The 12645-nt window shown below is 51.6% G+C and overlaps 2 protein-coding genes across 3 annotated transcripts in view; one reads left to right on the top strand and one right to left on the bottom strand.

Annotated features, from left to right (window-relative positions):
• The window catches only part of Syn3 (synapsin III), a 374313-nt gene that overhangs the window by 108083 nt on the left and 253585 nt on the right, over window positions 1-12645 (top strand). For both annotated transcript variants that reach the window (XM_076853264.2, XM_076853263.2), the window contains 2 exons: window positions 2810-2966; window positions 6280-6369. In XM_076853264.2, the coding sequence (XP_076709379.1) occupies window positions 2810-2966; window positions 6280-6369 (247 nt within the window). The remainder of the gene's footprint in view (window positions 1-2809; window positions 2967-6279; window positions 6370-12645) is intronic.
• Timp3 (TIMP metallopeptidase inhibitor 3) overlaps window positions 8038-12645 on the bottom strand; it is a 50140-nt gene continuing 45532 nt past the window's right edge. Inside the window, exon 5 of the mRNA XM_076855082.2 lies at window positions 8038-11819. Coding sequence (XP_076711197.1) covers window positions 11622-11819 — 198 coding nt within the window. The 3' untranslated portion in view covers window positions 8038-11621. The remainder of the gene's footprint in view (window positions 11820-12645) is intronic.

Genomic DNA, 12645 nt, shown 5'->3' with positions numbered 1-12645 from the left:
GTCTGGGCGCCCTCTCTCTCTCTCGGCAGCCAGGTTTTGTTTGTTTGATCTTGGTTGCGCCCCATTATGAATTCTCTGCAAATAAGGAAAACCTAGGAGCCCGTCAACATCAGCCCTGCAGCTGCTTCCCCCACAGATGAAGGGGGTGTTGCCCCCGTGAGATGCCACGTTTGCTGCCGCTGGGGTCCACCCTGGAGCCCACACTGTCAGGGAGGGGCAAGGTCAGACCGTAACCCGGGGGACTCTCTGAACAGCACAGCGGAGAGAGAAAGAAAAACTGAGCCACTAATAGACTGGACGGGGGGCCACGGAAAATGTGTTTGTGTGCTTTGGAAAAAGATGGACAGCCCTTTAGAAAGAAGGGATAAGCCAGCATCCAGGGAAGACATTGGCGTGTATACTGGGTCGAGGACAGCGTCCCTAACACACAACGCCCTCATCAAGGAGCAAAAAAAAGGCCCCCTTTTATTTTAAAACAGGAAACGATGGAAACAGGAAAGAAAATGCAAATGGTTAAGAAAAAAATATTCAATGTAACTAGTGTCCAAACCATGCAAACCGAAACAACAATGAGATGCAGAGGAGCTTGGGGGAAGTCCATGATCCAAAAAACACAGTATTCCAAAACCGCAGTGTTGGTGAGACTGTTGTGAGATGGACATTCTCATAGGAGATTGGTGGAAAGTACCTTAAAAGATAAAAAAGAAACATTTTTTGAAAATAACTCATATCCTTTAATCCATTAATCCCACTTAGAATCTGTCTTACAAGCATAGTTTAAAATGTTGGCATTGATTTGTCTGCAATTATGGACTAGTGAAATATTGAAAACCCCCTTCTAGGCAGTGTAGGTGCCTGGGAACTTCATTGTGGCGTGTCTATTCAGTGGATTGTTATGCAGCTCTCAGAAACTATATATTTGCTGGTGTTTTGATAGCAGCAGAAATGCTGATATAATACTACTATGTGAAAAGATTCAAAAATCATAATTAACAGAAAGTATAAAATCATTTAAGAGTATGGATGCATATTAAATACGGTATAGTAGATTATTAGAAATTTTCTCTTAGTTGTCAAAGCATTCCCATAGATTTTTTTGATACTGTTTTTAAAATCAGATACAGGGAGCTGGGATGTAGCTCAGTGGCAAAGTGTTTGCCTCATATTTGCAAAGCCCTGGGTTCAATCCCTAGTTCCTTCCCCCCCCAAAAAAAATCAGATAAAGGCAGAAAACGGTTACATTTACAAACGAGTGTTCCTTTTTGTCATCAGATTCATGTTGGAGACACACACACACACACACACACACACACACACACACACACACACTCTCCATTTCTTCCCACTGCCATCCCTTGAACACACTAGGCATCCCCTGCGGGAAGAGGATGCCGCTGTCCAAGTGGCTTCCTTCACCCGAGTTACCAGTTGGCCAAGAGACCTTGGTGTTGCCCTTGGCAGTGAGGTGAGTGAAGCTCCTGCACACTGTCCAGCCCTTCAACACATATTCATTGCACACCTGCTGCCACCATGTCAGGCCCTGGGAGTAGGGCAGGGACCATGCTCACTGTGATTTGAGAATCATCCGCACCTGCACGTTCTTTCCTTCTGTCTCCAGTGGGGACCAGTCCTTTCCCTTCGAGAGCTATTTTTAACTTACATTTGAATTATTTTAAAGAGACACAATTTATTTGAAGTTAAGGGCCTGGCTCCAAAAGAGCTAAGTGGATTGATCGTGCACACCACGAGGAGCAAAGACCTCATATCTACAAAGAGGCTGAGTTTTTTTTTCAGGTGACTTAGAAGCGAGGAATCCAGAAATAGTTTGGCCCTTGACAGTGTGAATAAAACAATGTGTAAATCCACCAGGAGCCCTGCAATGAGGTAAAAAGGGTATGGACTTGGAGTCAGATGACCCAAGTTCAAGGCCAGCTAACTTCTCTGAGCTGCAGCACGCCCAACTATAAATTGGACGAATGGTCCAGACCTGCCCCAGCTCGGAGCCTTTGCCAGAATCACATCTCAGAGGGGCCTGGCAGAGAGCCTGGCACTCATCTGACCATTACGTGAATACTCCTGCTACCTTCTGGGGGTTGCTACTGCTACACATTTCATCTGAAATGGTTGAGAGCCAGACCAGCCCAGTCACTCAACTACAGCATGTCTTTTTTTTGGGGGGGACGGGGGGACCAGGGGTTGAATTCAGGGATACACAACCACTGAGCCACATCCTCAGCCCTATTTTGTATTTAATCTAGCAACAGGGTCTCACTGAGTTGCTTAGCGCCTCACCGTTGCTGAGGCTGGCTTTGAATTTGTGATCCTCCTGCCTCAGCCTCCTAAGCAGCTATGCCCTGGCTCACCTACAGCTCATCTTTTTGAGCAAGGAGTTTAGTCTCATTGAGCCTTGGGTGCCCATCTGCAAAACTGATGGCCACAATACCCACTGCCGGGGCAGTTGGTCTCCCCACAGGTGAAAACATTCAGTGTAGCACCCACAGCCCAGCAGAATCTGGTCTATTCACTGAATTATTTAATATATTTTCTCCTGGTTGCAAAAAAATCACAGGAGAGAGAGTACATGGCGTTTTCAGTCTTGAACTTGAAAGATGAGTGGCTGCATCCGCTCTGACCTTCATCCTCACCCTCCCAGCCCTGCACAGACTCTGAGCTAAGAGTTCCCAAGGGGCAGTGACCACACCAGTGACCAGGTCAGCCCTATGCCCGGCAAGCCACAGCCCATGCCCTGGTGCCCCAGCGAGGCCCCCCGCATCCTGTACTGACGCTGTTGGTGACTCTCTCTCGGCAGATCCTTCAAGCCCGACTTCATCCTGGTCCGTCAGCACGCCTACAGTATGGCCCTGGGCGAGGATTACCGGAGCCTGGTCATCGGCCTCCAGTACGGAGGGCTGCCAGCCGTCAACTCCCTCTACTCCGTCTACAACTTCTGCAGCAAGCCCTGGGTGGTAGGTGATGGGCCAGGTCCTCGCAGAGGGAACAGAGGGCCAGCAGGGGGCCTCCCCTTCTTGAAATGGGCCCATTCACCCCCATGGGGGCTTCCATCAGGAAAAGTATCTCCTTCAAAACATTCTGGGGAGTCCCCTTGAGATTGCTGCCTAACATATATTATGGGATAGCAAATTACGGTACAGTGCGAGTCCTAACATCGGTCGCAAAGGGCAATTTACTGTTCTCAGCATTCCATCATGGCGGGATCATTATTGCTAACAGCCGGTGTCATTTAGTGAGCACTTACTATAGAAGAGAAAACCATGCTGCGTGGTAAGAAACCCACCCAGGGTTCGAGGCCAAGGAGTAGCTAAGACAGGACTTGAAGCCGTTGCTTTCCGGCCTGGAGACTTGATTTTTCCCCATGACTCATTAGTTTCATTCATTCACTTGATTTGTTTGAGCCTCCATCCAAATACCGCCAAGACAGCTTCTCCTAGAACAGCCAGCCCCCCACGCCCCCTCCCTTACTCTGCTTTTTGTTCCCCCCCAGTTCTGACCTGCACCTGGAACCATATCTGCTCATTTGTGAACTATCTGTCTCCCTTACTAGAAGGAATTCAGAGGCGCGCCCGGCAAATGATTTTTTGAGTGTGTACTGTGTTCCGGGGACTGTCCAGAGTCCCAGAAACACATCGGGGAAGGAATCAGACCCCAGCCCCTGCCCACCCTGCAGATCTCACATTCCAAAGGGCTCCAGCACTTGAAGTGCCTTCGTAAACATGTCAACTAGGCGCTATGCCCTGCGATAAGTACCAAGGGGGACGTGAAGGAGGACAGAGGACAGGGAAGCGGAGACTGTGTATACAGAATGTGCTCTGTGCAGCTCGGGGCCGTCGGGTGGGCCCCGTCTCCCTGTCTCTCTGAGGCCACATGATGGGGTGGGGCAGAGGCCAAGGCGTGGGCTCTGCAGCCCAGCCGCCCAGGCCAGGTCTCTCCACTTTGGAGCTGCGGGCCCTCAAGCAGGGCTGCTTCACTTGTCCGAACTCAGCTTCTTCCTTCTTTGGAAAATGGTGATAATAGGAGAGGCTTTCTGGTCTGGTTTTGAGTTCATACACGTAAAGTGCTTACAATGGTGGCTGGCGCAACTCTCTCTCAGTAAATGGTGACAGTTATCATTGTCTATTGTACCGGGGACAAGTCTATGCTGACGGTCACTCAATATTTATGGAAGGACGACATGCACTAATTGTATACAGTCTTGACCACCAAAACCGTTCCTGGGCTCCTTCTCATTCTGCCCTACCTGAGCCTCTTGGCATCTAAGCTTCAAGTGCCACTGTTAGGAAAGGTTCCTCAATATCAGCTCGTCTGCTTTGTTTTTCCACGCAGTGGTCCTGATGGTCACAACTTGAATTCTCTGGCCCTCACTGTGCTCTGTTCTGAGCCCCTGGCATGTAGATCGTGTTTTATCTTTAGAACTACGTTGATGAGTAGCTTCTGTTAACGTTTCCATCGTACAGACGAGGAAACCTAAGCTGGCGGAGCGGGTAGCAACTGGTAGCCTCTCCAAAACCTGCATAGAATTTCTCTCCCTCCCTGGACTCCAGCTCCCTTACCTGGGAAGCGAGGGACCCCTACCCAACATCATTCCCCTACATCATTGCTGAGGCCTCCTGCGCCCTCTCGGTTGACTCTAGCTTGAACTGCACCTGCAGGCTCCACCTAAAGTTTGCACAGCAATCCTGGGCTGAGGCAGAAAGTTCCTGTGCTGCCCCCTTCTCTCTGTCTAGGCTTAGTACTGGGGTGCCCCCAGCCAGTCTGCATAAGGCTTGTCCCCAACTACTGAGCACCTGTGCCCAGCAGCAAATCACAGCTCCTTTTCTTTGGGGGAGGATACCAGGGATTGAACTCAGGGGCCCTCGAGCCCCATCCCCAGCCCTATTTTATATTTTATTTAGAGACACGGTCTCACTGAGTTGCTGAGTGCCTCGCTTTTGCTGAGGCTGGCTTTGAACTCACGATCCTCCTGCCTCAGCCTCCAGAGCCGCTGGGATTATAGGCGTGCGCCACTGCACCCAGCTTGTTTTCTTTTGAGAGTCTAAATTGTTCTTCCCTGAAGCTCTTCTTCACCTTTTGGGTGGATTCTAAGCTCCTTGGTCTGGTCTAGGGGTCCTGGTAGCCTATGGTGGACACCCTCAAGACTCTTCAATTGCTGTCCCCTGCACCTGAGGCCACTGCCCTGGCAACCTCCCAGGCTCTTAGCACACACTGCCCTCACTGCACACCCAGAGAACCTGAACCCTCTTACTGCTCCAGGGCCCTCCCCAACCCCCACTCTGACCCCTCCCTGCTGTTAATAGCTCCATTTACAGATGAGGAAACCCAAGCCTGCGAACCAGTAGTAACTGGCAGCCGAATAGTGGCACCTGAATCTTAGATGCCATGAGTCATCTGCTCCAGGGACCCTCCCTCCCCATTCCGACCCGTTTCCAGTTCTCAGATCTCTCATGCTCTACTCCAGCAAGACATCAGCGTCCCGAATGTGCACCTGCAGTCTGTCCCCCAGGTGCAGTATGTGGTCCCCGTAGTGGAGCCCAGTTCTGGCGCGAAGCCTGAGAGGCTGCTCCCGGACTTTCCCTCTCTCTCTGGAGACAGGCGCTAATCTTCCCTCCAGTGGGGAAGTGCACAGGCAGGAGGGGCACCGTGGGAGGGGACGTGGCCTGAGCCGTTGGAAACAAGCAGGTTGAAAAGCAGAGAAAAATGTGTGTCAATCATAGCGCCTAACGTTCCAGGCTCCCAGGGGCCAGGCGCTGCTCTGTCACGAATCCTTAACACTGCAGTGAGGTAGGACCCCTCCTTACCACTGAGAAAACCAAACCTCAGGAACCTTCAGGGACCTCCCAACTCACACAGCTTGTGAGTGACAGACCAAGGTTTTGCACCCAGAAATGCTAGACCCGGTGTCTACACCAAAAGCTACTCCACGGTGGAAAGAAAGGCATTGCGAGCCAGGGTGACGTGAAGGCCAGCCAGCAGGTTGTGCTGTGGACGAGGACCCTGGGTGGAATGCTGAGAATGTAGTAAGTGCTCATTAAATGTGGTTGTGCTGAACCCAGAGATCTACCTGCTCCCTGGTCCTTGGGCAGGAATGGAGGGGTGGATGCAGCTAGGTGCTGGAGAGGATGACTGTCCAGCCAAGGAAGCTGGCTTTTGTCTAGGGGTGGGGAAAACTACTGGAGGCCAGATGCCTGACACCCAGGACCAAGTGGGTGGTTTCCCTTAGCAGGTAAAAACAGCGACTGACGTTCTCTCCCTTTCCATCCATAGTTCTCGCAGCTCATTAAGATCTTCCATTCCCTGGGCCCTGAGAAGTTCCCTCTTGTGGAGCAAACGTTCTTCCCCAACCATAAGCCAATGGTGAGTCACCGTCTCTACTCTGTTTCTTTTGGTGATATGGAGCAGATACAGGTGTCTATGTCCTCCATCTCTTAGGACAGGGAAGTTGGGCTTGGGGATGGCTCTCTGATTGCTTGGACCAAGGAAGAACCGCAGGGTCCTGGGGGAACGTGCTGCTTTCCTAGCGAAAGAGTCACTTATCCCAGGGAAATGCAGGCTGTGGGCACGTGACGGGGTGAAGAGCAGTCCTTGGGGCTTTGGAAATGGTCAACAAGTCGGGGAGCTGGAATGTTGGAGCCAGAGGCTGAGGAGAGGGGAAAAGGTGTGTCTGTGTAGCTTGCTGCTTACACCAGGGCACTTGCCAGGACCTGGTTTCAACTCTCATATTAATAAAAGCGGTGATATTTCGTCTGCACTGATTATTGAAAGGTGACTTCTTGTGTGTTCTCTGTTTTCCAACTTTTGAATACGCCTGAGGTTGTCTCTGGGAAGCAGTTGGGGACTCAGGTCAGAGCGCCTTGTCTTGCCTCCCACTCGGAAGGTACCTGGTGGGAGAGGTGAATGTGTTTTTGAGCCGGGTAGCTCGGAGGTAGGTGAAGAGTTCTGGGCATCTGGAAGCAGCCCAAGATGTGCCTCTTGCCCGGTCGGTGGTCTTAAACTGGTCAAGGGAACGCAGGTCCATAGCCCTGGACGTGGCCTTTTGAGTATCACGAGTTCTGAAGAACAAGACAATGAACAGTGTACCTTGTACCCTGGGGACTGTGGCCTGGTTATGGAGGACCAAGTTGGGCATCCCTGTGGGAGACACCGACAGGAAGAGGTGCAGGCTCCAGTGGGAGCCAGTCACCAAGTGGAAGTTTCCCAGTGATTTTCTTTCCCTGAGCCTGATCCAGCGAGAGTCACAGAATCGGGGGTGTGCATAAGAAGGAAGCCCATGGGAGCCAACAAAGCGTGAACCCAAGGGAGAAAATTCAGGGCTTCGTCTCAAGCCAGCCTGAGTTTGAATTCCAGCTTGGTCTTTGTGCTGGACCTCGGACTGCATTTGGATCTCTGTGAGCCTTGGTTTCCCTCCACGAAGAAACCTGGGTAGTGGGAAAATCTCACGGGGTTGTTGAGATCCCAATGATCGTGTGTCTAAATGCTGGGCCAGGCATGTTCAGAGTAGGCCTAGTACCTCCTGATTTAGGAGGTACTGTCAAGGGAGGGGTGACGGCTGGGCCAGTGAGCTGCCTGAGGGTGACAGTCCCACTATAAGCTCTGGAGGGGATCTCCACTTGTCATGGGGCCTTCCGGCTCCTGCTTCTCCATGGGAATGATGCTTAGGAAGAAAAATGATGCTTAGGAAGGCTGAGCCAGGCCCCAGGCTGGCTGTACCTGAACCACCCCTAGGTGATGAGATGAGACCCAGACACCTCAGAAATAGGAACAACTCCACCAGTAGCAGGAGGGGACAAAGACCAAGCCGGGTCAGCCACCACAAGGGAGCCTGGGACACCTCCCCGAAATTCCTCCCACCAAGGGAAAGGCCTGGGGCAGGGGGGCCCAGGTGTGGAGGGTGGGAGGGTGCGTGGGCCTGGACGGGGGCAGGCAGGACAGACTTCCAGGACTCCTCGATGTCCATACAACCCCCCGCCCCCCCCACCCCCCACCAAGGCGGACAGTAAACAAAAAGGCAAGAGACGGCGGGTGTGTGATAGAAATAAAACCACTTTACTGTTTAGAATAAAGGACACACAGTAAAAAGTGAACACTAGGCAACATTACAAGACAATATACATTCACGGAATATAAAATTCATAAATAACATGGAGGAAAACTGTAAACAGTGCTACAAAATTTAGCAACAAATACATTCCTTCCGGACAGGGTTTTCTCTTTTTTTTTTTTTTCCCTCTGGGTGGTTTCTCTCCATCACTTCTGGGGTTCAGCACAGCAGACCGGCTAAAGGGGAAGGTGGAGGATCGGGAGTCTCTCAGAAGCCCCCGCCCCGGAGCATGACGCAGCTCTCCCCACTTCTTGCCCCCCAAGAGCCCGATTTGGAAGTTGTTGATATCCGCCTCCCTGACATACTTTGTTGTGCTTGTGACATTAGCTTTTTTTTTTCATGTTTCTCTCTGATGGAAATACTCAGATCATTTTACTTCAGGTGGGGAAGAGCCAAATCCTTGGGTGCCATCTTGGGGCCATCCACATTGTCCAACGTCATGCAAAAGATAAAGGGGAAGGGCTGAGGCGGGAAGGGAAGGGACTCCTGGGGCCACAGTTCTCCTGGATGGAGCCATTCCCAGGTCGCGTGCTCTAGGGCCGTAGCTCAGCTGCCCTGAGGCAGGTTGGGGGTGGGGGATGGTAAAGAAGTGAGAGCTACTGTCATCAACCCGGGTCCTAGCAGAGCTCTGGCCGGGAAGCAAGAGCCTGGGCTTCCTTGATGAGGAGGCAGAAGAGGTGCCCGAGGAGGCAAAGAGAAGTTGGAATCACTGTTCCCATGGCTCTGGAATTTTAGGAGAAATCATGGCTTCCCCACGGGGTGGGAGAAGGGGCTTGAGGGGAACGGGAATGGGAGTTGGCAGGGGATGACCAGGGCCAGCTGATAAAACAAGGACAGGATATGCACTTGGTCTGTTTCCTTCTTCGTATTCAGGGAATCCCTGGGACTCCAGTGGGGAGGAGGCGGGAGGAGTGTCCCCAATCCTAGCTCCTTCTAGTTTCCCGAATTTGCCAATCTCGCTGCCTGCCCAAGTAGAAGTATTTTACCCTCGATTCCACTGTAGAATTTGATTCAGGAAAATGGCGGCATGTGGGTTCCATATTTTTTTTTTCTCTTAGACACAATGTACACATATTACAGACATGACACAAGATTTAGCAAAATCAAACAGTCACGATATGATTGAAATACAGAAGTGTCTCGGCTACATAAATGACTTTAAATTATACAGTAAGTGAACAGGTGAAATAAACAAAGCTATAGCTTATAGAAAGCTCAAAAACCGCCCTCTGACAATGTCACTTTGCAAAACACCCTTCCTTGCCCAGGACCTCCCCACCAGGGCCCAGCAGACGGGGCCACAGTTTGGCCAACTGATTCACTCTGCAGGGACACTTCAGGTGCTTCATGATCAGGCCTCACCCCAGTCCCTTCTTATGTCAGTAGGGGTGACCACAACAGGGACCGGGAATGGCCAGACACCTCCCAGAAGGAGAGGCTGATGACCACTTGTGGGGGGATACTTGTGCGCGCTGGGTCAGGAGCTCCACCTCGCGAGACTCTGAGCTTGAAAGATGATCCCAAACCAAGTCTGTGGCTCACCCCTTGGAGACCACTCATGTGCTGGCCTCAGCTCCTCCTGCTCACGCTGCCCCACAGAGAAGGCCAAGCCTCCCGCATCCCCCTGGCCAAACGGCATGACCACAAGGGGAAATGATCTTGAGGAAACCCACCCCGAATTCCACCTCTCCCATCCTGCCTGGGTATTTGTGTGGGGGAGAGACACTACATCTCCTTGTCTACGTCTGTTCTTTGTTTTTCCTCTTGTTACAATGGGCAGCTCTGCTTCCTAAAGTGGAATAAACTGAAGATACAAATACTAATAGATGATAAATACCCATAATCTGAAAAAAGGGACAGAGAGCGATCATGTTAAAGGTCACCATCCTACCATCCCCAGCTCTGAACAAGATACATCATCGCCTTCTCTCAGCATCTCGCCTTTGACACTCAAAACTTAAAATAATTTTATTTAATAGGAGAATTTATATTATAGTTTTATTTTCAAAAAAAAAAAAAAAACCAAAACAAACCACAACAAAAACCCTACAGCTGATTCCAGAGTGGGGCTTCTCTGGGGACCACCCACATTATCTCCATGAGGTGAGGACCTGAGCAGGCGGCAGCCACCCACCAGGGAGCCGGGAAGAAGCCCAAGAGAGTGGGCACCTGGCTGAGGCCGGACGCTCTGCAGCTGTCCCACGGCCCCTGACCCACAGAAACTCCACTGCCACCTGCCAAGCTAGCGAGGCAGTTTATGTGACAGTCCCCAAACACAGAGCAGAAGAAAAGGAGCAGGACAGAAGTCAGAGGACCCCAGTTATAGGGAAGAGAGGGTGCTGAAGATGTTCAGGATTTCAAATTTTAATTAAAATGAAAAAAAAAAAAGTCAACTTGGAATGTCATGATTTTCTTCAAACAAGCAACAACAACAAAATTGAGATTAAACTATTGGCGTATTTAACAGCATTGAATAGAATTCTGTGTCCTGTAAAAAAATCAGCTTATGTCCCCATGTGGGCGTATGCAGATGTGGATACAAACACATCCCCCCCAGGTGAGCTACACTCTACTTTGGAAACAGTAATCTCTACCCAAATCTACATGGCTATATCTGTGGATAGCGTAAAGTGTGTGTCTTTCTCTGATTTACATCAAGGCAAGCTCTGGGCCCGACCTCCCACAGAGTTTCCCGGGACATCTTAAGGGAGGTGGGGGAGAGGAAGGACATTCATCTCAGTCTTTCACCTGAGCTTGTGCACCAGGAAGCGAGGTGCCTCCTGACTGCAGGCAGATGTTTTAGGTGTCACCAACCGAGAAAGCTCTGTCATCTGGCCTGGCTGCTTGCTCCAGGCTCAGAAACATCTGGTCAACCCAAGCATCACAGGGCTGGGAGAACCGCGTGTGCCGCGTGTCTCAGACCCTCCCCTGAAGTCGGCTCCTCCCTCCCGCACTCTGGCTCACAGACTTGGACGGGCCGTCTGGCTGGGACCTGCAGGAGCATGTCCTCCGGGTGTAAGCTCTTCCGCACACCCCGAGTCTGCCTGGTGCTGCCCTAGACTGATCTAGAAAGAGCTGGCCTTCCGGCAGCTTCTTTTGTCTGTGTCCTTTCTGTAGTGGGTGGAGGAGGACTCGGGGAGGAGGGTGTGGAGATGGTCAAGTGGGAGAGAAGAGAGCCGAGTAGGGGTTACAATGCCCGGATGTGGTAGGTTTTTCGATTTCTGTTTTCCTAAAAAAATAGACGTTATCTGTCTATCACGAAGATAGGCACGGGCCAGAAATTCTCAGGTGGAAGTGGGTGATGTCAAAACCAAAGAGAAGGGTGCAGGGGGCCAGGAGGAGAGTCCAAATCAACTCCATAGACAGCACAGGCGTTTCTTTAAGTGTTCGAAGTGCTAAATTTGCGAGAAAACAGGCACTAATTTCATTGTCATCATCTGGGAAGAGTTAGTGTCCGAGGGAAGGCTCAGCGGGAAGGGAGGGAGGTGAGGCGGGGTTGGGTCTGGGCTCAGGGGTCTGTGGCATTGATGATGCTTTTGTCCGGGGGGGCCCACCCTCGGTACCAGCTGCAGTAGCCACCTTTCTGCCGGATGCAGGCATAGTGTTTGGACTGGTAGCCAGGGTAGCCGAAATTGGAGAGCATGTCGGTCCAGAGACACTCGTTCTTGGAGGTCACAAAGCAAGGCAGGTAGTAGCAGGACTTGATCTGCCATAAGAGACAACCAACAGTGAGGGGATCCGGGCCTGGTGCCGCTCCAGGTCTACATTCAGACCCTGGGACCACTGCAGGGGATGGCCGAGCACACCAGTCCTTTAGTGGTGACATAAGTAACACTACCTCATGTTTATTGACGCCTACTGTATACCAGATTGAGCTGCTATGTTAATCCCCTTAATTCCTGGTACAGTTTGATTTCCCTTAGAAAGATAGAGGCTCAAAGAGGTTAAGTAACTTGCTCCAAGTCACACAGCCAGAAAGTACAGATTGGATATAAGGAGGAGAGTTCCCAGCCGAGGAATCTGAAAGATTAAAGCACAGACTTTGGAGTCCAGCTGCCCCAGGTTGGAAACCGAGACTGAGCAAGCTGTGTGAGCCAGGGCTAGTTATTCCAGCTCTATTTCCTCATCTGTAAAATGGGATGACGGTAATTAAAACTGCACAGGGTTGTTCTGAGGGTTAAGGGAGAGAGTGGCCCCACCCCTCCCTCAGCAGGAAGGCTCAGCCTTGGCGCTGCGCTCGGGCTGGCCTGGCTGACCAGAGCTCTGTGCAGCACCTGCCATCGGCAGTCCTGAACCAGCCTGCCCGCCTGGGGTGGGGGCCCATGGGTCAGCTGCCAAAGTAAGCCCACAAGGGACTGTTTGGAGGCACCTGCAGGACAAGGCTCCTCTACCTGCCACGGCCTGGAACTCCGGGAGGGGCCGGGGTGCTGCAGAGCCCCCCAGGTGGGCAGCCGGAGGTGGCAGAGGGTGGCAGCCAGGCCTCCTTCTTCCCTCGTCTTCCTCCCCACCCAGCCTGGGGGCCACATCCCACC

The sequence above is a fragment of the Callospermophilus lateralis genome, chromosome 4 (genome assembly GCF_048772815.1).
Source record: "Callospermophilus lateralis isolate mCalLat2 chromosome 4, mCalLat2.hap1, whole genome shotgun sequence".
Classification (NCBI taxonomy): domain Eukaryota; kingdom Metazoa; phylum Chordata; class Mammalia; order Rodentia; family Sciuridae; genus Callospermophilus; species Callospermophilus lateralis.
This window is presented reverse-complemented; position numbering and strand designations above follow the sequence as displayed.